The 26,909-nt window shown below is 44.0% G+C and overlaps 2 protein-coding genes across 11 annotated transcripts in view; both read right to left on the bottom strand.

Annotated features, from left to right (window-relative positions):
• Window positions 1–159: 159 nt before the first annotated feature.
• Window positions 160–11,650, bottom strand: LOC102074890 (CD27 antigen). Of its 4 annotated transcripts, none has more exons than XR_012580852.1 (10): window positions 10,156–11,650; window positions 8,806–8,896; window positions 7,917–8,048; window positions 7,660–7,771; window positions 6,998–7,062; window positions 6,270–6,371; window positions 5,269–5,303; window positions 5,127–5,177; window positions 1,114–4,170; window positions 160–299 (listed from the first exon to the last, which is right to left on the bottom strand). XR_012580852.1 is itself a non-coding variant. In XM_026793151.2 (10 exons), the coding sequence occupies exons 1-9, from the start codon at window positions 10,198–10,200 to the stop codon at window positions 1,154–1,156; spliced, it is 639 nt and encodes a 212-aa protein (XP_026648952.2). In that variant the 5' UTR covers window positions 10,201–11,650; the 3' UTR covers window positions 160–299; window positions 1,114–1,153. The 4 variants fall into 4 exon arrangements, 3 of the variants coding, with proteins under 3 accessions (XP_026648952.2, XP_026648953.1, XP_074399428.1); XM_026793151.2 differs by having other exon boundaries at window positions 1,114–1,159; XM_026793152.2 differs by lacking the exon at window positions 5,127–5,177 and having other exon boundaries at window positions 1,114–1,159.
• A 149-nt stretch (window positions 11,651–11,799) lies between these two features.
• OSBPL5 (oxysterol binding protein like 5) overlaps window positions 11,800–26,909 on the bottom strand; it is a 178,980-nt gene continuing 163,870 nt past the window's right edge. For all 7 annotated transcript variants that reach the window (XM_005486582.4, XM_005486584.4, XM_005486586.4 and 4 more), the window contains 9 exons: window positions 25,799–25,897; window positions 24,517–24,614; window positions 22,993–23,082; window positions 20,794–20,930; window positions 16,637–16,822; window positions 15,966–16,104; window positions 14,789–14,906; window positions 14,109–14,211; window positions 11,800–13,139 (listed from right to left, as the gene is read on the bottom strand). In XM_005486582.4, coding sequence (XP_005486639.1) covers window positions 13,004–13,139; window positions 14,109–14,211; window positions 14,789–14,906; window positions 15,966–16,104; window positions 16,637–16,822; window positions 20,794–20,930; window positions 22,993–23,082; window positions 24,517–24,614; window positions 25,799–25,897 — 1,106 coding nt within the window. In that variant the 3' untranslated portion in view covers window positions 11,800–13,003. The remainder of the gene's footprint in view (window positions 13,140–14,108; window positions 14,212–14,788; window positions 14,907–15,965; window positions 16,105–16,636; window positions 16,823–20,793; window positions 20,931–22,992; window positions 23,083–24,516; window positions 24,615–25,798; window positions 25,898–26,909) is intronic.

The raw sequence follows: 26,909 nt of genomic DNA on the forward strand, positions 1-26,909 counted from the left end.
CATAAACATTAATCTTCAGCTTCTACTTACAGTGTTATGACTTTTTAAAGTATTTAATACACTGTAATAAACCTTGGTATCTATGTACCTCAATGCATCCAGTAAATAAATAATACATTGCTTCTTTTCCAGTCTCTTTTTCCAGATGAGAGGCATCTGATATGATTGTTCTTCTCTGTTATTAGGAAATTTAGATATAACTTTATCAATATCATTTTCCTGTAGAAGAGTTCTCATAAGCTGCTTCCACTGTTGTGGTGGTACTTCCTTTGTAAAGACACCAAAGGCCTTTCTCAGTTCTGCAAGAAGAAACACACAACACACATCAGCTTGGACTTTAAAACACAGGGTTTTTTTTTTTCCATAGCTCACACACATACTTTCCCCTTAATTTTCAGCCAATACCTGCACAGACCAAACAGCAGCAGCAAGGCAGCTGGGTTTGGCACCTAAGAAGCAGCAGGACAAATAATTTTTCTATTAAGTGGTCTTGAAAGTAGCTAAAGGTATTGGTGCATTCTCAGTAGTGGTCTCCTAAGGCAGGACACCATCCACTGTCTGGTTTTGAGGAAGGCTTCATTGGCTGGCATGTTCCCTTGGCAGGGCTACTGAAGAGGAAGTTTTAACTACTTCATCATGCTGCTGGCACCGGTTGGCCACACCAAGACCACCACGAGCAAAACCCATCACTTGGACATCCAGCACAACCATTTTCTGCCTACAGGAGGGTGTATGGAGGTTTGATGTGCTCTTCCATGTGAGGGGACATTTGACAGAGAGGTCTCTCACTCTGACCTACACCTCACTCAGTAAAGCAGAGTGCACTGCTGCAATGCAGACTCAGTTTAAAACTTTTTTCAAAAATTGGTACCATTCTTAAAATCATGACTGTGCTATACTCCCATACAGAAAAGTCATGCTCCAAAGTAGAGCAGTTCACCACAGCGATTACAAATGCAGCAATAATCCTGTTTCAGCACATTTTACAATAAACTGGAAGCCTTATAGCTCTAAGCAATATTCATTAGCCTCTTTATACTATTCCGTAAGTAGACTGAAGTCAACAGGAAATAAAACCAAATTCCAAGTACAGCCAATTTATGGGATACTTACCATGTTGAGAGAGATCTTTAACAATTATCTGACTTGGATGTCATATCTGTAATACAAAGTTGGACCATTACTCCAATAAATCAGGGTGTTTCACTCACTATTGTTTTTAGCTATTTGACAACTTTCTTTTACATCACACACAGCAAAGAGGGGAAGGAAAGCAGATTTCAGAGCAGACCTGAAAGTATTGGAATAAAGAAAATTGCATCGTGAAACAAACACGTTACTGGCTCCAAGGCAACATTTGCTGCTATCACAAAACAGTACCTTCTGTCAGGGAGGTGAAAGAGGCAGAGTAAATTAAATGAGGGATTGAAGGTTTTTTCCTCCAGGCTATCACTTCCCATACTTCCTATTACATCTTTAAGTGAAAGTTTCCTCTGTTGTTTTGCTGAAAGCTCTGGGAATAGTTACGAGCTCAACTAAAGGGATACCTATATTAGAGAAAATGCAATGATCATTTCACACACGTACACTTATCTTACAATTTGCTGGAGTTCCACCTGGAACATTAGATAGGGCAGTCTGCTGAAAAGCAGAATTCTGCACAGGTTTTGCTGCCAATGAGGACTTAGCAATCCTCCTCAACCACACTGTCATACCGCACTTCCAGCTCCTGCACAGGACAGTGCCCTGCTCAGAAACCACACTATTTTCCACTATTTTCTTCTGGGGGAAGAAAAGGAAATACTTGAAGCTACCAGATGTCAGAGACATAAAAGAAGAGCTGATAATTTGGCAAAGTAACAGCCTTTACAGAATTAGACTTCAAATGTACAAGAGATGATCCAAAGTTTCCCTCCTTTGCCTCACAACCGTCGCAAGGACAGACACCAAGACGCTGAAGACCCTGACTGGAGTTCTGGCCTGGCTGAGGTGGGAACTTGCCAAGTGATTGTTCCCAGGTGTGCTGCTGTGTCACCACGGTGCACTGCTTTGGGCAGGGCCTGACAAGGAGCAGCTCACTCTGTGCACTTACACCTGCTGCACAATACCCACTCATCACAATAGCCCCTGCATGTCCCCACCTCTTGGCCAGATGCCACCAGCTTTGGAGAAGGACTGACTTTCTGGGGTAACTTTGGTGATCCCCCACGGAAGATCCCTCACATGCCACACCATCACCATCAAGGATGGAGATTGAAGTCCCCCCAAGGACTGAGACCCTTAAAATTGTAACACAGGGGTGCTGGCCTGTCTGAAGCAGGATGTCTGCCAAGTGTTGCCTACAGGCGTGTTTGCTGGACCAAGACTGGTTTCCCATGGGACCCAGTCCTGAAACAATGGGTCCTGCCCACTGCTGGGACTGAATTATTCTGTTCAGAACTGGACTGTCTGTACTTGTTCTCAAGAACTTATTCTCCACTGTACCGTACCTGTTCCCTCAACATAAGACTATAAAAGACCCAAAGACTTTGAGATTCTCCCCAACATGACAAGACAGATCTAGTGGCTGCACCAAGAAGATTTTGTCTCTCTGTTGGCAGCTAGTCCCCCCCTTCTTTTTCTCTCTCTATCCTTTATCTAACCTTTCTAATCCTTCTATCACATTTGCTATGGGCACTCAATGAAAAGGTGCATTTGTTTTGATTAATACTGAGAGTCCCCTGCTGTGTCTTTTGCACTCTGAGATTAGTGAAACAAACCATCACAACCCCCACTTGTACTAGCAGATTGTGACAAGATGGTTTCAAAGCCTGACTCTCCACCTCCCTGGCTGTTCTGCACCCACCAGACTGCAGGGTAAGGCACACAAGCTGCCTCCACAACAACCACAGGAAACTTTTCCTAATGTTCTTGCTGATGTGGATTGCTGCTTGCTCCTCTCTAGGTACAGAAGGCAGGTACTGCTTCTAGGACAGGAGGGAATTAAACTGCCTGGCTACACCTGAGATGACTTAACAGCACCAGGGGCCCCAAGGCTATTGCTGTGTCAAGGCTGATACTCAGAATTGTTGCCAAGTAGCCTGTCAGCTACATAGTAGTGCACTACCTTGGGTTGTCTGTGACTGGATTAGCTCTCCTGGTGAGTTCACAAACTATAATCAATTGAAAGAAGCAGGTGAGCACCTATGTACATGGCATAGTTTTTGTGAGGGGAGAAGGAGGGAAGCCAGCAAGGAAGGCTCCCTTCATTTCTGGCATTATCAATTCATTAAACAAGCATAGCCAGAGAGTACAGCACCAGGTCAGCATGACCAGTACAAGCACAAAGCAGAGTAGCATGTCTCATGTGACAGGTAGTGCTAAAGCTGGCAAGATTTAGGAGGATTTGTTTATATGTGGAAAACGAGGATGAGGAGTTACTGTTCTGCCCCTGAGACTTGTGTTTATTAAGGTACAAGCCCTTTGTAAGCATAAGCCAGCATGCTTTGTGTTTGCACAGTGACAGTGACCCACAGGTGACACCACCCCATGACCAACATGCATAAGTGGGGATGTGAGGGGGAACCCCCCTACATATGACACAGATAGTTGTACATCATTCTCACTGAAACACTTTCTGTTTATGGGTATAAGCACATTATAGAAGTTGATCTTATTTATACAGGATAATTCTTAAACAGGAAAACAAACGACTGAAAGAGCACTGTCTTTTGTTTCAAAACCCAGCACCAGCTATTCAAGTATCATCAGCAGCTGTTGGGGGCATTAGTGCTGTATGCATTCACTGGGTCTTTGGGAGGGTGTGTGAGTGCCAAAATACTCAGTCTCAGGACTGCATCAGTGGAACTCTCCTTAGCAAAGAAGCTCTTACAGCAGCATGAGCACTCCAAGTGCAGACTTTGCATCTGCCTGTGACAGCTCTTACATGAGAGACAAGTGGCACCGGGCACCAATTTGTAACTGCACCATTCTGCAACTATTTTATTGAAATTAAAGACATGTTATATTTGCTATTCCTATGCTACAGCATTTTTTGACCAGGTTTTTTGTCACGTTTCTTCATCAGCTTCTATAAATAGGTGAAGTGCTGCAAATCTGGCCAGGGTGTGAGGGGAGATACAACCCAACAAAAAACCTAGGGTGTTTCACATATTTGAGCCACTTATGGACCTTAAAAAAGAAAAAGAGCAGAGTTTAGGGTGAGCCTTTGAACATCTTTCAATTCTGTTTCTTCAGTCTTCAAGTATTTTTGACATAATTAAAATGCATTTAATTACTCAAAATGTCTACTTAGTAACATTAGACAAGAGTGCATACACTGGGTGGGTAATGCATTGGTGAGGGACAAGAGAAGCTCCAGGGAGAAAAAAAAAAAAAAAAAGTGCTGTACACACACTGAGAACAGTATGGATATTCTTCCTAGTTGCTCATCAAGACTAACACTTGTTTTGTAAAACTAAGACTGAGCTCATTTTTGCCTTGTGGTGCTGGTAGTGATGTAGTTTCTAACTAGAGAAGTTAAAGCCAGCTTGTATTTACTTCTTCCAGCCTTGTGTTTGTCTTGCAGAATGCTGGACTAGCAATAGGTTTTTTAGACTCAAACAGTACAGTTCTGAAATAGCATCTGGATGCCAGGGTATACCCAGCTTCAAGCTGGAGCAAATGCCAGCAGTCAGTCTCAGCTGGATAAACCCTTTTCAGGGATGTACTTTGAGACTGGCATGCTCTGAGCCATGAAATCCTCCTCTTTTGGGACTGCTTAGGACCAAGAATTCAGACTGTCAGGTCCTGGTCTGTAGCTTGTGACATGAGCCCAGAGGCAGGAAGACTCAATCACTTAGTGGATCAGGAGTGGTTAAGTCTTATGAACAGTGCACTGAGAGCTGGAACACCACCATGCTGCAACACCAAACAATAGCTGCCATCACATGGGAAGCAGCAAAAAATAAATTAATTGGATCAAGGTATCACTTGGAGACAGTCTGAAGTGAAAACTTGCAGCTAGTCCAAGTTTTTTCCCCACTTCCAAAGCATCCTGGTCACAAGCTCTGAAGTGTTTTCCAGTATTGACAAGGAGACACCAGCAGCTATTGAATGCATCAGACACTTGATAATTGATTTCTGACCTTGTATGAATCACAACTTGTTGCACCACAGGAACACATCCTAGCAGAGATCTACAGTGAGACAAACATTGAGAGCTGTGTGTCAGGTACAATTAGGCTGTGAGCAATTAGAGATTAAACACTGCGTCCATCACATACTTACCAGATGCCCCTCTATATCTTTAACAGTTGCAGCAGCTGAAAAAAAAAAAAAAGTGTCTGAGCAATTTATAAGAATTGCAGCAACTTAAACATGGCTGAAATCACACAAGACTTATACACAATAGAAACTTTTGTAACACAGCCAAAGCTTTTAAAAGCCATTCAGTTTCTTTGACCAGTCATATATTTCATCCCAGTACAACCCTTAGCAACAACACAAATACTGTGCCTTAATACTGCTTAGCAAAATGAAGACTACAAGATGCTGTTTGACTTCTAAGCCACTTCATCTTCTACTCCAGCTTTTGTTTCTCAGAATTTTCATAGGCTATTGCAATACAGAAGGCAGAAATTGTCTTTACTGCAATACAATCAGTAAGACATGATTTCAACAAACCCAGTACTTAAGATTCATAATGGCTTTCAGTATTATTTTAACCATGCTAGTAGCAAAAATACTTTGAAACACAATAGTAGAAATAGAAGTTTCCAAGGAAAACAGCTCAGTTTCCACTACAAAATAAATTCACACAGTACTTACCAACTTGAATATTCACATTAAGAGGTTCAAATTACTAAAGGGAACCAATTTGTACCAAAAAAAAAAAATCTCCACAACCAAACACAATGAAAGGAATTAGTGATCTTATTAGTTGCTACTTTTTGCCCCATGCACCTAAACCCCCACACAGGTTTTTCCTCTTTGCCAATGCAAGGCAAGTTGATTGGAGAAGTCCTTTTTAAGGACCTTATGATAATCTTGCTTTGAAGCAGAGGCATTTGTCAGCAAGATAAGAAAACTCATAGTTAAGGATTATGCATTTTGTTTACCAAGCAAAACTACTCTTCCCCTTTACTCATTTGCTAATTTCAATCACACACAAAATAAACTAGAGGTTAAACAGCTCCCTTGTAAGGCAACACAAGAACCAGGGACAGCCCTAGTGCACGCTTTGTCCAGCTGTGGAAAGCAAATTTCATGGATAATAATCAAGCAGTTACCTTTATTACACTTCAGCTTTTTAACAAGAACAACAACGACGATGACAAGGAAAACCAAAGCAGCCGACACAAGCACCAGAAACCAAACATGAGCTTCCTTCACTGCAAAGTAAGGAAAAAAAAATTAGTACTGAAAACGTCCCCCCAAAAGATATTCCTTGCTGTCCTAGAGAAAAACCTAAGCCCAGAACTAATACAATAACCCAGACAGTTTTTCCTGGGACTCTTATGGACACATTGCCCTGAACATGTGAGCGCTTGTTTGCACTGCACATGGTGCTCCCAAAGGCACCAGGGAACTCTGCAGAGAGCTGCAATGCAACTTCCACAAGGTTTTATGGAGAGACACTTAAGGGGAAACAAGTAAGCAAAAGAGGATAGCTAGCTTTGGGTGCTGTAGCATGGACAGGGAACATTCCTAGCAGAAGAGGAACCCACTCCAGGCACAGTAAACATCTTCACACTACCCAGAACTTTCAACTGGGTCACCCTTGCAACTTGAAGAACCCTGGCAACACATGTAGCTTTTCACCAAGTGAAACTCAAGGTGGTTTACCCCAACAACCCCTTTGAGAACTTGTCTTTAGCAAATAACTCCCAGACTAAAAGGCAGCTGTTCTTAAGTACATTACAGCAGTTGAAACCACTGCTTTACAGACTACTCTGGTGTTATTAGCCTGAAGCCACAGACCCAACAAACCAAGGTGAGTGAGATTTGTGTAACAGACCTTGATTAGTTAAGTCTCGAGCCGTGGTATCAGTGGAATTCATGATTTCTTTCCCGTCCAGATGCCTGAAGTGGAGGGTAACAGAACATTGTATCAACATTTCCAGATCAGTACATAGCTCTGTCCAGGCATGATTCTTTTTCAGACAGAGCTCAGAACTATGAATGAAACATGCATAAACTCTGATAGAGGTGTACCTTTAAACAATCCATAACAAAACTGCAAGATAAAATGAAAGCAAAGCAGATAAAATTCACCTATGTTAGCGTCTAAGTGAAGGGGAAAAAAAAAAACAAGCCACAGAGTATAGGCATTATTCATGCATGGTTAGTTGCCTTCAACATGTAGTTCTACATACTAAAATTTTAAGCTGGGTGCTAGAAAATTCATTCAAATATACGTTTCTGTGGAAATACCAACCCAAAGACATGAAAAATGCCAATTTACAGCCATAAGCAACAAGCACAATCATACCCAAGTCCACGTCTTTCTAGGTCTCAACATCACAGGTTTTGACACCTAAAATTTAAATGCATGAATAATGCCATTTGGCTTCAGGGCAATTATTTGCAGCCCGATGACATGTGTTAACTATTGGCACAGATTGGGCCACAGCTCTAACATTCCCCAGAAGGAAAATAGCAACTTATTCTCAAACTTACTCTTGACTGATTCTCCGACATATTTCACAGCCCTCATCTTCACAGAAATACCCTGGTTTGCACTGGCATTCAGCATTCTGTGTCAGGGTACAGGGTCTCAGAGTTATCTGATCTAAAAATAAAATATAAGTTAGCAAGTGCAAAGATTATACTCAGGCCATAAAGGCGATTTACTTTTAAGTTCAATATGCCCAGTGAAGACCAGGTTTTTCACATTAAAAAGGGGGAAATTTTTAAGGTTTCATAAGGTTTGGTACCTTCTTTGCACTGTCTGCAAGTCAAACATTGCTCCAAGCCGTTGGCATGGGCAGTAAAGCTTTTTCCTTCCTTGCAAGGGTCACATTTTCCTTGCAAATGTGAAGCATTGCAGTGATCAGCAACAAAGGTACCTGTGGGAGAAGAGAACTGGCAGCAGCAGCAATCTTGGGGTCTTTTGACAGACAAAGGGCTAAACCTAGATATTACAACACAAATTTCTGAGAAAGGTTCAACTCTTCCTTGCAAACCCATCACATGCCACACAAACCAATAGGCACAGGAGAGTCAGGAGGCACATTTGCAATTTGCCACTCAGACAGGGAGAGGTGCAAAACGAGGTATCCAGCAAGGCAGCAAGGATGAGTCACTGCAGCAAGGATGAGTCACTGCAGCAAGCAGGGAGCCTGTGGATGGTGCCATTGCTGAAGGAAAGGGGCAAGCCCAGGGAGTGTTGCTTTCAATAAACTTTTTTTTCTCCTTTGTGTGAATCCTACCTAAAAGCACCAGTAAGCTTCTGATAATAATGAGAGGTTTCTTCTCAGTGCAAAACTTGTTAGCTCTGCACACATTGAGCAAGGAGAGGAGAGCAAAACCATACTGAAGCTTTGCCTACAGACACAGAAATGTCAGAATTCTCCTAGGCCTGTTCTTTGTGTTAACTAAATCAATTAACTTCAAAAACTTTATCCTCAACCACAAGCAAAGGCATCCTGGCTTGATGCCAAAGCACCGCTCCCAGTCACCACCTGTTGCAATAAGGGGCTCCACTTCAAAATGGAGCCCAGCTTTTACAGCACCAAGAAGTCCTCACGGCTCCAACCAGGCTCACACTTTGCCAGCACGCAATGTAGGGAGCAATTGCTATCAGCTGTAACTGCTCAGTCTTACCTGCTTCACAAAACACACAGCAGAGACCCAGATGGGAGTACTCTCTCTCCCCACAGTTCGCTTGGGCTCCAGGCATCGTCAGTAGCACAACCTACAGCGGAGGAAAACAGGTCTTTTGAGTGAGTCATCCTGCACGGACATGATAACTATCTTGGGGAGATTAACTTGTGAAGACGTGGAAACACATTCAGAAATTTATGGGAAGCCACAGAGGAAACCCAAACTAATTTCTGCTAAGTGCTGCTCACAGCAGTAATTGCCATCACAAAGCTGGGGTTAAGGCAGCACCGTGCTGCAGCTGATGGGCTTTAGGCAACTGTTGCCACACGTTCCTGCCTCCACATAAACTTTTGTTTTCTTTCCACTATCTCGCTACAGTTGAGCTGCAGACGCCAAAGTTTTTGCGGTGTGCAAGGGATTAGTTTCTTCCTTCCCCCATCCTTTTAATTCATCAGAATCAGTGCTAGTCTCGCTCCCGCAAAATTGAGGAAACGCCCCACAGTCTCCTCGGACACGTCTTACTGGCTCGAATCTTAGGCAGAAGTCGAGTCATTAGCAATACTACAGGAGCATCGGGAATGATTTTTTTTTTTTAAGAGGAAGAAAGGTGCAGACCGCGCACTACATCCAAGCGCTTCCAGAGAGGCGAGCGCCCGCCCGGTCCCGCTGAGTCACCTCTCCTCGCGCACGGAGAGAAATCCTCCAGAGCAACAGCGGGAGGGGGGGAAGAGCCCGCCAGCACGCCGAGCTCCCCGGCACTAACTCTCATCAGCGGGCGTCGCCTCAGCTAAAACCAAGAGGGTCCCGCTCTTTAAACTCTCTCCTCGGTAGACTGAAAATCTTCCCCCTAACTGTGGGGGGTGAGAAAACTCCCAGTTTCACACTTAAATAACCCGAGGAGTATTAAAGACCTCACTCCTGACTTGTAACTTTTATTTTTTCTCTGAGGAGAGAGGGAAGGGCAGCAGCGAGTGCGATACGAACACATAGGGAGATGCGATACATTCCTTGAGGGCGCTGGGTTCATGCCAGCGGCGCTGCCGTAACTTTCCCTAGACATCAAACACGAACAAAAAGTTCGAAAAAGTTACCAAAGTCTCTTAAAGAAGAAAAGTACAGAAAAACCCAAAGGCTCCTTCACGCTAGAGCTAGAAGAAGACTTTTGCCGCCTCAAAAGACAGGATTTAAGTTCTGGCTGCGGACGGTTGCGAGCCGCCACTCGCGGCAGGCAGGTGCGGGGCACAGAGCCCCAGCGGCCACTTACCAGCAGCAGCAGCGGGACATAGAGCCCCAGCTCCCGTGGCACTTACCACCAGTGGGACATAGAGCCCCAGCTCCCATGGCACTTACCAGCAGCAGCCCCGCCGCTCGCCCAGCTCCCATGATGGTACCCATCGCTCTGGGTCCGTCCTGCGCCGCCGCCGCCTCTTATTCCGGTGCGGGGGCGGGCGGGGCAGGCGGGCAGCGGCTCTCGGGCCGTCCCGCCTCCCTCCGGCAGAAGGTGGCGTTAATTGCCGCAGGTGCTGAAGGGCTGTCCGCCCTGATCACAAAAGCAGCGGGAAAGGCTGTGAGGAGAAATTTCCCAATATGGCGCAAACGAAGTGCATAACTGGGCTTTTCTCACGTTTCTCCTCAGTAGTTGTTCTTCCCCAGAAAAATAACGTTTCTGGCCATGATTTTCCTCAAGAATACTTTTCTTTTCCCATGTGCGTGTAGGAACATTCACCTCCAGACTGTTGAAACTGGATTAAAATTAATGGCACAAGGATTCATAGGCTGTTCCTTTTTGGATTAATTTTTAATCCTCTGTGACAGCAGCCCTTAAATGTTGGAAACTCTTCCTCTGCTGATGCTGAATTAACTTGTTGATAGTTTCTTTCACTGAACTGCTGCTCTTGTGGTAACAAGGTTTATTTTACTCAACTGCAGTTACAAGTCCTAGTGCAATCCCTGTGGGTGCTTAGTTTGGTAAAACGGAAATCATTCAAACAATTTCCTGCATTCATATTTACACCTACTGAAGGCTTTCTGCTCAGCACTTCTTCTCTTTGGTTCTGGGGGCTTGGGCTGTTTGGGTTTTTTCTGTTGTTGTTTGGTAACCATTTCCCAAAGCTGGGATACAGCTGTACCCAAGGGATGCAAATAGCCCTACTGACGTGGAGAGGCTCCTATCTTTAACTCAAAATACATGCTGCAGAACCAGGATGAGAGTGATGAGGAAGGCTGTGCTGCCAGGCCAGAGATGTGCCGGCTTGCCTAAGCATTCAAAGGAGATTAGTAATTTGTTTGCACAGCTTTACATCCAAACACTTGGATACATCCAAGCAGAAGCAAACACTCTGGAGCTGCATAGGGAACATTGCACAGCCTGGAAAGCAGAGGCAGTGCCCTCTCACTGAGTTTTACACCACATGTGGCATGGGTCTGACTTCCTCAGAAAGAGTGACTAGGATGACATCCTTCAAAAAGGCACCCAATCTGCGTCAATAATGTTGATATTCTCCAAGGTTGTTTCCTCAAGGATGAAGGATGCTTTGGTTTTCTGGAGACTTTTGCTAATAACAAAGCCACTCTCAGCCCTTAACATTTGTGATCAGTTTCCTGAATGTCAGCTTACAGATGCAGGCTCTTACTCTGCCTGTTCATATCAGAGAGCTGCAGTTCTCTCTGTGGAACAATCTATTCCCTATCCTCAAGTCCTTGATATAAAGGTTTCCCAAGTCCAAGATAAGTTTGTACATTTGCATGTACAAAAGTGAAAATCACGGAAACCACTTCTCTTTCTGTGGAAGTTGCTACAATGAGAAGACAATTTCAGACAATTTCTGACAATTTCAGCCAGAGTAGTATCAAACTGCTATTGCCATTCTAACTTATGGCCCAGGTCTGATATTCTTAGAGGCAATTTCCCGCAGATTTTCATCTAGAAAGTAAATTACTTTTAAAATACTACCAAACACAAACACAAAAATAATTTGTCAGATAGACTGCCACTGAAAGTTGTGTGTAGTTTTATTTCAACATATCAAGCACAAACAGGTTTCCCCTAACTGGGGAATATGACAAGGAATGTACTTAAAAATTTGGAAACATTTACATTGAAAGATAGCCCAGACTGGCACCACCACTAAGTATTTTAAGGCTGTATATATAGCAGTACTTACCACTTGGAACTACTTCAGGCCAGAAAAGAAAGGCTTAGTATTGTCTGCAGTCTACAGAAAATATTGCAAATCTTTAAAAAATGGTGTAAAATAGGAAGACTATTAACAGGGTTGAACAATGCAGTGGCAAAACCCTCCCTCTTTCCTGACCTTTGACAATAAATGTGCCTAAGACCGAACACACGTACACCTACATCGCTCCCATCCTCCTCACCTATGCTGGGGCAGTGGATTTCTCTCTACAATGCTAGTGTGTGATATTATAAAACAGCCATATAGCAAATAACAAGAAGAGTAAGTGACCAGGTTTTACAAACAGGCGTGCGTGTCTGACATCACCCTCGAAGGGCCAGACCCAGGACACCAGTCAGCTCCGTAACCAGACGAGGAGCTTTCACTGGATACTTCCCATTTCCTAAAGCAGAATGGCTCTAGGAAATTGTGTATATTTACAGTTTCTGTGGAATGGAAAATAAAACATATCCTGAGGTCCCATTCTGCGTGGGCTGACTAAACAGATGACTTAATATCCCAGGGCTGGATTTTTTGGACCAACATCAACTCGCTCCTGTAATTAAAGGCAGCCGGACAGGCACCGTGGACATCAGTTCTTTACAGCTCCTCAACTGCTCTTACTCACTCCTGGAGCTATGACCCAGGCCACCATGACTTTTCCAAAATGTTGAGGTGATTATCATTTTGGGGTTACCAATACTGCTGGGTAATTATTAATTGAATCAGAAAATGACAAAACATAGAAAACAAATTGCACAATTAAAGCTACATTTGGCTTCAGCATTAAGGCCCATACAGGTCAAGAGGTCCTTGAAGATGTACATGTAAAAGGCAAAAAATGACATAATCTGCAGGAACAAAGTTTTGCAGGTTCCTAGGTCCCTTTTTAACCTCGTTTTTCCACTTTCTTCCACCTCTGCCGTGTTGGTTCTAAAGTGCTTTGGTGCCTCGCTGGGCTCCTTGCGCGAGTGGCCCCCTCCTGCAGCCAGTGATCATTATTGCTGCCAAATGTAGTGATTTTATTTGAAGACATAATTAATGAAGAGTTGACACGTAAGAAAGATGCAGAGGAGAAACCAACAGCGAGAGTCCAGGAGGAAGTTTTCAGAAGAGGCCTTCCTGTGGAAGGACTTTTTGTTCAGAGCGCTGAGGTTTCTGCAAAAGAAAGCAACATGATTATTTGTGTGTTGGAGAGAAGTGTGCCTTCACACACGTGTGCACACCACGAACTTCCCCACCAGGAGGGAACCCTGCACTTTGGTGACACCCTCAGGGGTAGAGCAGTGTGCCCCCCCAGACTTTGCCTCCCTTTTTAATAGGAAGATTAGTGCTTCTGGCTGCAGCTGGTTGGCATGGGAAGGGCACAAACCCCATGAAATCTCTTCATCCAGCACTCACTCATAGCCCTGTGAGTTTAACCTGTGCCCTAACACTCCCAAACCTGCCCTGGACATCCCCAGGAGCTACAGCAAAGCTAACAGCATATCACCAATGACTCTGGCATCCAGAAAGGGTAGATTTCACGTGGGATCCCACCTCAGTGAAGCCTTGGCAGGGCTGGATAATACTCCTCACACAGAGAGGAATCAGCAGGGCTCCCTGCAGCTGAACTAGCAGTTAATTCCTCCCCACAGGAGTCTGCAGGGCAAAGCCCACTGTCAGCAGCAGATGTGGTTACTGTTTCCTTCAGATGACAACCAGCAATTTGTACAAAAAACTGGAATTTAGTGCTTTTCTCCATGGAGCCCAGTTTTTCAGAACACACACCCTGCAAACTGAGGAAGTTCCTAACATGCTGGATCAGAAGGCCACACATTCTTGGTGGCTGAGATTTATGTTTAGCCAGGGCCTGGCCCAGTCTTTCTCAGTCAGGAGTACCTTGAGTTGAATAACATCCTGAGGTGATGCTTTTTGCTCAGAAAGGAATTGTTAAGAGGAAGTTAACTGTTTCAAGCAGAGTCTGGGTTTGTCCTTCTGGTATGATAAGTGGTTACTTTATCTACAACAATTTGAACTGCACTCCTGCAGCTCACAGAGACACTCAAAGACCACAGTAAAGAGTTAAATGCCACACAGTTATTTTTAACCCATTAAATTCATTGTTTGATGACAGCAAATAGTTACCTGTGTATGTCCTGTTGGGCTTTCTGTAGGGATAAGACAGCTGAGTGAATTTCCTTCAGGTGGTTCATTTCTTTCCCACACTGAGCGCACAGGCTTTCAAACCCTGTGGCAAAGCATTGAAGGACAATTATGTTTTGCATCACCATTCTGGTGGTAGGGAAACACAACACAGCAAGTGGGTGGCTGTGAACTAATTGTCACTGCTAGGGGGGACACTTTCAGGAGGAAACATGGGGAGGAGACAGGGAACAGAATCTTCCAGCCAGAAGATCCAGGTCACTCCTGTGACTCTGGGTCAGGGTGCTTCTCAGTCAGCTCTAAGGAAACAATGCTCCTCAGATGAGGGGAGGAGAGAGGAGTGCTCACACCTACTCACTCTCTCAAACATTCAATGTCACCTCTAACAAAGGCAGAGAAAAGAGAGAGAAACACAGCCTGTTTCCTGTGTGTTGATTGGAATGTCACTGTATTTTTCCAGTTTTGCCAGGAGTTGGGAAGTCCTTGTTGTAAGGCAGAAACAGCACATACAGAGAACAGAAAAGCAGAACATTCCCTGTGCTGCCTGTGGGCTGCTGGCCCATGGTATTAACTGGGCTGGGAAATGTCCCAGGGCTGGCTCAAGAATTAAAGTACCAATGAAAGAACATTAAAGCCTGACCCAGTGACACCCATATACTTGCCATCATCATCTGAGAGCTCCTGCACTGACTCTGGCGTTGAACAGCTGCTCTCTGTGTTCTGGCTGTGGTTGGAAGGCTGATCACTGGTTTTGCGGCGCCTGCAGTCTTTGGCAGACCTCTGGATAAAACAGGGATTAGATGTGACTCAGTCTCTATCACATTGAAGAGGTGTCTGATTGCTTTAAACAAAACAGTTTGGGGTGCTGGGAAATAAGTGTGAGATTGTGAAGTTTGATTGCTTTCTCAGCAACTCCTAGTAGTGGACTCTGGCAGCTACTTAAGGATATTATACATGTGCCTCATACAGAAGCATTTTCCCAAGTGACAACATTCTTAAGACACCTATCCAAATTATTCTTCTTGTAGCTTTAATTGACACATACTATAGATGAACCTTATAGTTCCTTTGTTGAAATATGTACCTAACTTTGCCAGGTATGTAAGAGAAAGCTAGAAAATAAGAAAAAATTAGAATCAACTTTCCCAGCAATGGTTTTTCAGAAGGTGCACGGAGGGTCTAAACATCATGGAATTTTTATGTCTAGTTTCTTGAGGCACTTTGGAAAGCTTCTCCCTCTCTCTCAGATGAGTAAACCAAACATATTGATTCAAACTTCTCACTTCTTTTTCAGTGTAATATGGGTTATACTTAGCTAGTTTAGCAGCTCTACATTTGCAAAGTGTGTTATGAATGACAGGTATTGCTCCAAAGATGGAAGCACTAAAACAGGAGAGTATTACCTCTGTTTTAGGGAAAGGATGAAAAGATGTTTCTTGTCTTGTCTGAGAGAGTGAATGATAAAGGCTCATGGCAGAGACTGAAACTGAAGTTAGGGGGTCTCAGTTATGTACTCCAAAACCTACAGGAAGTTTTCTGCTTTGGAAACACTGAACAGTAAGGTTCAGCTCAGTCATATGCAAAATTCAGTGTAAGAGTCACTGCCACTAGCATTGGGTGGAAGAAAAATGCCAAAATTAATAGAATGAATCAATCAGTAATTATAAGTCTTGGGAGCTAATAATGGTATAATACTGCAGGTCTATAGTCACAAGCTATATTTACCCAAAACAAAACTTTCAGCTTATGCTGTGCTTTTACATGAAAATGCTGTAGAAAAAGAGCTGTGTATCTAAACAATCACAAAGAAGATGATAATCCCCAGAACAAGCTTTTTACCTTGTGCCGTGTAATTTGATTGTTTATGCATGTTGCTTTGTGGTTTGACATCCTTGTGGATAAGTGTCTTTCCATTGTCTGAAGTATTCCATCCTTCTCAAATTGGGCAATGTCGTTCAAAGGATCCCAAGGCCTTAGACTTTTGAGACCAAATGAGAAAAATTCATCAGAAAAGCAAGAATCCCACATTAGCCCAATACACTAATTCCACATGCATCAGGGCAGGCAATCATCCCTGACAGTAGCCAGACTTTCCAGATGCAGTGACAGGACTAACAGAAAGTTCCCTGCACATTCACAGCTCCTTGCAATGTGTGTGGGGGTTCAGTCTCCAGAGGCTTTGCCCTTGTTGCCCAGGGGAGGAGAGCACAGTTGTTAACTCTGCTCTGAACAGTGCAGAAAAGCTCTGCTAAATGACTCTGCCCGTCATTGCAGCAATAGGAATTTTCATCAATGACACAGTGGATTTTCCATTGCCACGCCCTCATTTCCAGCTATTCCCAATTAGTATAATGAACATGTATTCTAATGATGACATGGAGCTCAGAAAGGGCAAGCTCTGGACATAGTTTTGGGGAATGGCAGGGCTCCAATGACAGGTCTGTAGCCCTGCTTGCATCCCTGGGAATCAGGCAGTGAGATGTGTTGGGAACCCCAAGGCCAGCACTCACTCCTCGTATTTGTAGCGCCACTCGTTGGTGCCGGCATCGTGCCGGAACAGCAGAGGTTTCCATTCCGTGCCGCTTTCCCTCCGCTCCCGGGCGGCGTTCCTCTGCTCCTCCTCCAGCACAAACTTCTCCTGCGTTGCCTTGTGCTGGTCACCTTTGTTTATTGCACTGGTAACGTGCTGCCAAAGCCTAGGAATAATCAGAGAAGGAAGTTAAACCACCTTAGAACCAGCAATGTATTTTGCCAGCTGGAACTTTGGACCAGAAACTTGTTGGGTGTATTGGCACAGCAGCAGAACTGTACCAGCATTGCTCAGCCTCTGCTTTTAGCTTTTAAGTTAAAGAAACTGAGAAAGGCATCTCTGAATGCTGTATGGATGACGTGCTGAAGGAACTTTCTCTTAGATAACATCATCTACAACAATTATTGAGTTCTTCAGTGCTGTTATTGAATTCTTATGCTGCTGTCATAAGCAAGTTGTGTTCAACTCAATGGGATCTGTGGCCTCTTTAGAGGTGATTGGTGGAGAATCTGTTCTGTTCCTCATCCTTTCAGGCATTTGGGTTTAGAAGCCTTTACATCAAAGTCTATACCCAAAACAAGTCTTTATATTTAAAATTTAGAAGCACTGGAAAATGAACTTATGTGCACATCTTGTAGCTGCACATGCACCTCCTATACAGGACTTACAACCAGATCTGTAGAAAGCTGATGCAATCCACAAGCAACAAGCATGTCCTCGTGCTTACAAGCTGTAATCATGAACACAGGTTTCACTCACACTTGTTTGCAGCTGCCAAAGATTAAGTGATCTATTATATGGGTTGTTCTCATTGAGCATCTGCCCTGGGGAGAGGATCTGCCTTCTACCAGAGAAAAATTACTTTTTTTTTTTTTACTATAGCCAAGCTCTGATCAGCCTCTCCACAGTTCTTCTAATCAGAGCACTTCAATCTTCATTTCAGATTGGAAATACTTCTGAGACTAGCAACTAGCCTTCCCAAAATATTACTGTATGCTTTAGTGTTTAGAATGTGCACAGGAGACCCAAGCTGTTCCATTATTCCCAGCTCCACAAAACACCCGTCCACCATTTAGAAGATGAATACATTACTGCATTTAATTTGGAGCTTGCTGTGAAGCTCTTAATTTAAAAGTGATCCTGAAGCTTTCATCATATTTCTATTACCATACATTAACACAGCACTTCCAAAAATGCAGCTTCTTAGATAAGTAACTGGATGCAGAGCAATGCCTTCCTTTCATTTTTAATAAGTCACTCCCCTATCTCTGTGTATGAATAATTTCTCCCAGAAACAAAGGAGGGAAACTCAGTGATGGGGATGGGGCAGGGAGGAGTGAAATGACAACCTGAGAATATATTTTGGTGGTGTAAAGCCTCTCCTAAAGAATGTAGTGGCATAAAGAGTGAGTCCCCTAATTCTGTGAACCTTAGAGGGACAGCACAAAATTGTTTGACAAGGGCAAATTACTCCATCAAGAGTTGCATGTGTCAGACAATGAGAGCCTCCATGGTAAGCTGCATGACAGTATGAGCTTCAGAGATTCCCCAACAATTGTGAAAATAGGTGATTTGCAGCACTGCAGGGAAGACTAAGCAATTTAGGCAGAATATAACCTGGATTAGATGTCAATTTATTCATGCAACTGTCAGCATAATAAGGAGTTTGGTGGAATGTCTGTTAGGGAACTCTGTAACTTTTCCTTATTCCTCCTTCTGTTGGATGCATGAAACATTATTAATCTCTCAGGTGGCAAAGGGAGCCAGCTCTGGCCATAAACTCTGGTAAACAGAATACTGGGGATTCTTTGCCCACAAGACCAAAATTCTCCTTTAAAGAGTCTCCTTCTGAAGATTAAGAGAAAAATGTACTGCAATCTGCCCTGCTTTGCAGATTTAACACATCTGTAACTTATACAAATACAGACTTTATTGCTCATAATGCCCGCTGCTGTTGATGCCTTGTGAAGGCTGACCTAGAACAGAGACCTAGATGGAGTTAAAGAATAAAGTAGGGATTTATTAGGAGGCCTCAATGGATCCACCTTGGGCAGCACAAGAGCCCAGCCAGGGCTACACCCAAGATGAACCAAAATGGTCACAAAATGCTCGACCGGTCATAGTGTCTCTCACTTTTATAAGTTCTGCTCCGTTTGCATATTGGAGTTAATTGTCCAATTATAACTTACTTTTGAAGTCCCATCTCTCTTGTTTTCCTCTCTTTAGTCCACTGTTGTTTATGCTTTGGGGCCTGAAATTTGGATCATTTGTCCTTGGTCCCCAGATAGAGAAGAAATTGCTTTGTCTACCTACTCTGTGAAGAGAGCTCACCATCCCCTAATGTGAAGCTCAGAAGTACTAAAGCAGTACAGATCTGAAAAAACATAAAAGCTAAAACCCGAGGCATCACTTTCCAAACTAAATTTTTGTGTGTTTTTATGTTCATGCAATCCCTTTCTTTATGTATAAAAAGGGGAATCTTTTTAGGGTGATGTGATGCAACACCAAAATCAGATGTCCACAGAGAAGTGCACAACATAATGCAGAGCCAGGCAGCAACTTCATGTGCTGGCTTGGGATTTTGGCTGGTGCTGGCTGACTGTAGTGGAGAGGAAGCACAACTAATTTGATTAAAGCCAGCCAGCCCCACATAACTCTGCTCAACTCTTGCTCAACAACTGTACAGTGTGCATTATTCACTTCTTCCATTTCCTAAGTGTATTGGGTTTGCATGGCCTGGTTTTTGGCAACAGGGGTGCTACAGAGGAGGCTTCTGTGGAAAGCTCCAGAAGCTTCCACAACATCTGGCAGAGTCCTGATGGCTCCAAATATGGACAAGCTGCTGGCCAACACTGGGGTGCTGGTAATGCCTCTGTCATGGCCTACTGAGGAAGAAATCAAAAGAAAGGTTGTGGCACAGTTTTAATTGTGACTGGAGAAGAGTGGGGTGAGAACATGTGAGAGGAACAGTCCTGCAGACACCAAGGTCAGTGCAGAAGGAGCAGGAGGAGGTGCTCCAGGTGCCAGGGCCCAGATTCCTCTGCAGCCTGTGGAGCAGCCTATCCATGAAGGACACTGAGGAAGAGTGATGCATGCTGCAGCAGGATGGACTCACACTGCAGCAGTTTGCAAGGAGCCGCTGCTCTTCAGATGGAGCCATGCTGGAGAAGTTAATGGAGAACTGTATCCTGTGGAAGGGACTCCACAGTGCAGCAGTAAAGGACTGCTCTCCCTGAGCAGCAGGAGAAGCCGTGGGTGATGAACTGACTGAAACTCCCACCTTCCTGTCTTTCCTTGTGCTACTGGGGGAGGAGGTAGAGCTGAAGGAGGGAGGGGTGGGGGGAAGGTGGTTTTAGGGGTTTATTTTACTTCTCATTATCCTGATGGGATTTTTTTAGCAATAAATTTATTTTATTCTCGAGCCTGTTTTGCCCTCAGTGGTAACTGATTATTTTCTGAGTATTAACTGGGTATTTTCTCAGAGTCCTTAACTCATGAACCCTTCATTAAATTTTCTCTCCTCTGTCTAGCTGCAGAAAAGAGTGAGTCAGTGACTTTCTTGGGTACTGGCATCCAGCCAGGTGAAGTTAATCCAGCCAAGTTATGTGCCTGTTTTATGTAACCTAGATCATCCTACAAAGCCTGGTGCAGACTGCATTGGAGATCTCAGCTGAGATTATGAGGCAGGGTTAAACATCTGTTTAATTACATTAATTCATAAAATCCTGTTATGTGGTTCAAAGTACTACTCTAGGGATGTCAGGACTTCCCACAATTCCTACATCTACTTTAAGAGCTTGTGGTTGACATAACCCTTCTTAACAAGGTATCCAACCTCAGGATGACATCCTGCCCTTTCATAAAATGCTCCAGCAGTTACAGAGATCTCTGGAGTCCAGGCAGAATTGTTATTTTAAGCAGATAAAATGTAGCCTCTGCTATTTCTCAGCCCAGTTTGATTTTAGAGCTGTACTTCATGGAAATACACCAGAGTTAATAGTCTGGAAAGAAACAGGTAAATGGCTGGGTAATATGTGCCAACAAAGCAGGTCACTGCCTTTCCAGGACTGTGCTGAGGAATTGGAGGAGCCCTGCTGATGACAGAGGCAGCAGTGAGATGCTCCCCGAGCTCCTCACCTCTCTGACTCAAAGTCCGTCTGCTCCTCAAACAGCACAATGTGGCGCTTCAGCCTCTGCCGGCGCACTTCGCTCGTCGGGTTCCAGAACGTTTCTGTGCTCCCATTTTTCAGCTCGTTTATATGCACTTCTCCATCCTGAGAAGGAAAAGCAAATGAATCCATGACAATCAGAAAACAAAGGCAGAAATTAATCCTGACAAATTGAAGCTGCTCCTGGATGATGATAAGGGATACCTGTTGGTTAGGAGGCTTCTTTCCTCCTCTGTCCCATAAAATCTCACTGAACACTTCCTGAAAGTTTCTAAAATGAATGAGGCAAGGCATTGCCAGAAACAGTGGCTGCATTTACCATTAATCAGAGTAGAAAGGGACCTGCTTCCTTCTATTAAGTCTTGTCCCCAGAACTGAATGCCCACAGAAACCCTAAGATACTACTCTTTCACCACTGTTCCTCCCACCACCCACCCAGCACATATAAAAATGATCCCCAGCTCTCTTTTCCAAAGTCTCCTTCGGTACTTCCTCTCCCATGTTCCCATATGCCAGTTCCAGGACTGATCCCAGTCCCCAAGAGACCCCCACTGTGGAAAGGATGAGGTAGGCAGGCATTATCAAGCACCACTACGTGCATCTCTAACAAGCATATATACAAGCACTCAGCTGCTGCTGTGACCCTAGGACTGAGCAGCATTGGGATTTACTTCCCTTCTTTGTTCAGGTGGGTCTGCAGGTCCCAAGGCAAGGACAATTCAGGTGCAAGGATTTCTGTCAGAAAAGCCAGGAGAGCAGGCCAGTACTCCCAGTGGGGAAGGAGGAGAACCAACACCATCCCTACCCCACTGTACAGCAGCTCCTCTGTTCACAGCACACTGCTGCAAGCAGCACCTCACAGAGCCACCACTGCAAAGCCATTTAACTTCTTGTATACATCACTGCAGTTGAGTTTGGACTACCACCCAGGACAAGGATCAAGGGAGGAGGGTAAAAGCAGAAGGCTGAGAGCTGAGCAGCACTCAACCTTGTGGCTCAGGAGAGCCCCTGGATGATGGGCTCTCACGGGTGGTGTTGGCAGGACCCACTGCAGACAAGGTATTCCACAGCCCTGCACAACTCACCACTGACAGGGCTCATCCTGCAGGACAGGGAGCTCAGAATGGAGCAAATCCCTTGTGCATGCTTAGAATGGGAAAATCTCCCAATTTCAAAATGGTCATTAGCTTTTTATGTAAAAAGACAGATTGCCTGACAGGACAAGTTGAGTACCAAAGGCTACACTGTGGTTAGGACCTCACTATAGTAAGGGCTTTATCCAGGCACATTTCACCTGGCTTTTTTAAAATATCTCCTTCAGATGAGACAAATCTTGTCTCAGAAATTTCTACAGACTGGCAAGGGAGCACAGACCAACTGCAAGGATGATGTAGGTGCTCAAAAAAATACCCAGATGTCCAGCCCAAAGCCAAGGGTCACCGCTTTTGTTTTAGGTACCAGGAGTTCCAATCAAAATTAGACTACATCATTCACTATGCAACTTTATTCTTGCTGGATTTTGGCTTGAGGCTGGCTCTGAGTGAATCACTTGTGTATACTGGGTGCACAAAGGTGCTGAGTGCTCTGCTGGCTGTTCTGAGCTGACCATAGAGATAATATCCTCACTGAATCAATGCCTCTGTCCCTCAGCTGATGAACAGGGTAGTAATTGTATTCTACATAAAGGTTTGCTGTGAAAATAATTAATTCAAACCCCACTAAATTATTCCCTGAATCCCAGCCTAACTGTGGAAGTACTGAACACTCCAGACAAAAGGCAGCCTCAGGGTCTTTGCAATCACACCTCATACACATTATGTCCTGCCATGAGTGCTTGCCCTAAGCCTCAGACCCTAAATACAGACCCATTGCTTTTGGCGAGGAACCCCCCTACTGTTGCCAGCTTCCTCAGGCTCTGGGAGTGCAGCGCTCCTTTCACTGCAGATGGATGGGACTACTGAAGTGTAAATGAGCTCCAGAGGTACCTTCAGAGGTGTGGCCCAGGCTGTGCTCACCAGCATGCCCTGGGACCAGTGGGAACAGGCAGGACAGGGCCCTCCCCGTGCCCATTCCAGTGCAGGGAGCCTGCCAAGGGCTGCCAGCCCTCCCTTGAACCCTGCAGCCACGGGCTCCTAACCTGCCAGCAAATTTAAATATCAAATGTTACCCAGTGTCCAGTGAGACTCGCTAGCACTTCTTCTCCACACTTAATCTTCCCCGAGATCTGATTAATGCTCGTGCTGCCACCGAAGAAGGGCTGTCAGGGGAGAAGATAAAGAGCAAACGTGTTCAGTCTAGTGAGGACTAGAAGGCAGCCAAGAGAGATGCAACAGGAGGGAAGGAAAGTGCAACTGGCTGACTTATAGAATTTCTGGGGAAAGGCAGAATGAATTCTAACATGGATTTTGACTGTCTCACATTGTGCCCCCTTCCTTTTGTTTGTAATACCACAAACACTGCAGTTGCAGATAGGGAGATAAGCCTTGAGGTGCATTAACACGCAGGAGTGCAAGGTCTCATCTTTATTGGAAATACACTTATTTATTGTCAGCCAGACATCAGGATAAGTGTACGTGGACAACTCTTTCCCACTGTACAGAACCACAGCCTTTGCACCCTTGTCCAAAGAAAAGGAGCAGCACTAGTGGAGCACTAGTGGGGACTCTTCCTGCTTATGGGACAACAACAGCAGTGTGGCACTGCTGGTGACAGTGTCCAAGTGTGAAGAAGCTCTGAACAGCAAAAAAAAAAAAAAAAAAAAAAAAAAAAAGGAAACCCCACAAACCAAAGAAAAAGGGTATTTCCAGAGTTAATGAAAATAAATAAATAAATCTCAGAACAATGGAAAATTCCACTGTCTCCTAGCTGCCAAACACAGGAAATGCCAGTGACAGTGTGAGCACCTCTACCATTCACAGAATACACCTCTTCAGAAGTTTTAGCAGGCACTTTCTGAAAACATTTGTGCAAACTTTTGTGTGTGTGTTAAATAACAAAATAAACCCAAATTTCACACAACACCCATGGATATAATAATCACATGTATCTTAAACACCAGTCTCTGGTACATATTCAAATTAAGAACAAAGTTAAGGGGTTTACCTGCAACTTCTCACAGTTCTACTAAAATAGACAGCTAGGAAATGCTCAAAGCAGAGCATGTAATTACATCATCAGGACTTTTCAGAAACATGTTTGGATGAATCACACTGTTTTCAAGCCAGAAAAGAAGCACCTTAGGCTCTAAAGTGTTTGTAAGTTTGAGATGACACCCAAGTCAGGGAAATATGTCCTCAACCCAGTACACCAGATCTATTGGAAAAATAGGCTTTAAAGACAAGTATGTGCAAATGTCAGGGAAGTACAGGAGCAAGAGTTCTACTGAGTTTGTACGCTCACTAGATTTTGCAAGCAAAACTAATCATTCCTGCTAAAACGGAAGCCACACTGTAAATTGCGAAACTTTCAGAACAAAAGCCAGTAGCCAGAAAAAGTCATGTAAAACTAAGGCTTCTTGGGGTCAGTTTGAGTTGCACAAGGCAAAACCAGCAGCAGGGTGACACCTTCTCTCCAGGCAGGTCCCACTCTGGTGCTCCCGCTCTGGTATCAATTATCAATTATCAAACCCTGCCTGGGCACAGGGGGAAGCCTGAGACCCATTCAAAATGGGGCCATTTTTAAGGTATCTTACCTTTAGCTTGAATTCCAGTTCTGCCCTGTGGTTGGTTTTCTCACAGTCAATGGTAACTTTCCCTCCAAGCTCCATTGTCATGGTACCATATAAAAGTCCTGAAAGGGAAAAAAGAAGAGGTTTAAGAGAGGCCTCAGTGGAAACAACCTGTTTCTCAAGTAAACCTGGCTCTTGCTGACACACTGTGAAATTCATCACTTGGCTTAAAGTTTTGAAAAGACAGAACTGGAGTTTCTAGGAAATGGCTGTTTACTATAAGCATGAAGAATCTCGCCCTGAGTCCATAATCCCCACTTCTAACACCAGCTAGGAAATAGCCTGACTCACAGGTGCACCTGTGACAAGCTGAAAGTGGGACAGGAAAAAATATAGAAAGTTGTGCCCAGCAACCTCATTCATACTTGTGCTTAAACAGACGCAGTGAGTTCTCTCAGGGTGATTGAAGAAGAGAGAAGCTGTAATGGGATTCACCAGAATCTGGGAGACTAGAGGTCATGAGGGAACTTTTTACACATGTTTACCATTTGCTCAAAAGAAAAATAGTCAGAAGAAAATTTTTACACAGGAATACTTCACAGAGACGATGATATTATGAGGTTACTATTTTCAGGTACCCAGGCCCTTCCAAATATAAGCTTAAAGGCAGTGTGCCAAATTAAAAAATACTCAACCAAAATTGGATTTGATTGCTGATTTTTACTCTGCAGTGAAAATGATGCAGACAGAGCTTCCTGAGGAGCAGTGAATCAGCAGCCATGCCCCAGGCTCAGCACACACTGGCTCTATGAGCAAAGCTTCACCAGCAGCAGCAGCCAGCCTCACTGAGGCAGTTCATACTCTGAGAAGTACACTGATTAGAGTAACAAACAAATAGCAAGAGAAGTCAGGAATTTCCTTTATCCTCAAAAAGCCAGAAAATATATCAAGCAATTTCAGTGTTAACGTAATAAAAATTTTTTCTCTTAAGAAGCTCAGAAATGTAGTCTTGTTCTTTTCATCTTATCTGCAGTGCATATATGCAGTATTTTTCTGTTTCTGCATAGTGTGAAAACTAACATTGATGGGCCTAATTCTCTCCTGGGCTGTGCACAGGTAAATCAGAAAGACTTCAGTGAGGATTACTGAAGGTCTGCTGAGTGCTGTGACTCATGGGGGGCTCTCTGGAGTTACCAGGCCCTGTGCTGTCAGCTGCTTGAGAGGGGAGAGCCTGTGCAAAGCTAGTCATAGTCAACACACCATTTTGTGACTCTGTTTGCTTTCTATTTGAAGAGTCATGCCTTACCTTTACAGTGGGCATATGGCATAGTGATTATATACTCTTCCCCTCTGCTTAGAAACATAAGCTTTGCTTTCCCATCCAACAATGCAGAAAGTGAGTTGCCTAGAATTTAAAAAAACATACACATTAAAAAGTCATGTTATACTTTGCCCCTCCTCCTACTTCAGAAAAAACATTTCCATTCAAATATAGGTCACTAATGAAAGAAGAGATGAAATGCTCAAAATTTAGGACCCTGCAAATCATGCACAGCTGGAGGCAGGCAGTTCTAACAAACTCTGCAGCTCTTACTTGCTCTGGCATTTACCCCCTCTTGGAGAAAGAGCAGCAGATTTAACAGGTCATTAGTGGGAGTTTAGAACTTTCTTAGGTCCTCCAGTTCTCACAATTTTTCTGATTGTGGATTGTAGGTGTAGAAGAAGGGACTACAAGTAACCTTGCCCTAATAAGTTGTACTAATGTTGTACAAATTACCAAAGTTTAACTAATTACCAAAGAAGAACAAAGGTTGTACTAATTACCAAAGAAGAACAGCCTTGCCCTGAATGGGTCTCAGCTGTGACTAACAAAGATAAATGTGACAAAAGGGTTGAGTGTGCCCGTCAGGGGCAATCCTTGAGGAAGAAGGCCTAGAGGAAGAAGACCTTGAGGAGATAGAGGAGCCCTGAGGAAGAACAAAGCAAGGAAGTGTTGCTGCTACAAAAGATCTGCTGTGAGGTCGGTCAGGATCTGACAGAGTTAGAGCCTGCTGTTGGAGCCTACAGTCACAACTGAGCTCGGCAATAGCCTGCAGTCAGAGGCAGCAAGGAAATACTTGCAGTCATGTTCCAGCAGGAATAGCCACCAGTCAGTCTGTCAGAGAAGCCAACAGCAGGAACTCGCTGCAGTCAGAGTCAGATGGCTAAGTTATAAAGAAGAATAAACCAGGACCCTTTTCACATTTTTAAATAAGAGTCTGTGTCTTGGCTCATTTCTACCCCTCACGAGAGGTCTGCTGCAACACGGGATGATCCCAAATAAAAAATGAAATTGCCAGAAGGACAGCAAAGACTATCTTAAAGTGTTTTGGCAAACACACTCAGCAGAGGACAGTAATTACGAAATGTTTGTCTAA

The sequence above is a fragment of the Zonotrichia albicollis genome, chromosome 6 (assembly GCF_047830755.1).
Source record: "Zonotrichia albicollis isolate bZonAlb1 chromosome 6, bZonAlb1.hap1, whole genome shotgun sequence".
Taxonomy (NCBI): domain Eukaryota; kingdom Metazoa; phylum Chordata; class Aves; order Passeriformes; family Passerellidae; genus Zonotrichia; species Zonotrichia albicollis.

What these genes read in the sequence shown, in the direction of transcription:
- LOC102074890 (XM_074543327.1), bottom strand. Translation starts at nt 10,200, where the DNA reads ATGGGTACCATCATGGGAGCTGGGCGAGCGGCGGGGCTGCTGCTG. An exon ending in TTGCAGACAGTGCAAAGAAG is followed by an intron (nt 7,772 to 7,916) that starts GTACCAAACCTT and finishes TTTTATTTTTAG; the next exon opens with ATCAGATAACTCTGAGACCC. An exon ending in TGTCGGAGAATCAGTCAAGA is followed by an intron (nt 7,063 to 7,659) that starts GTAAGTTTGAGA and finishes CCTCCACTTCAG; the next exon opens with GCATCTGGACGGGAAAGAAA.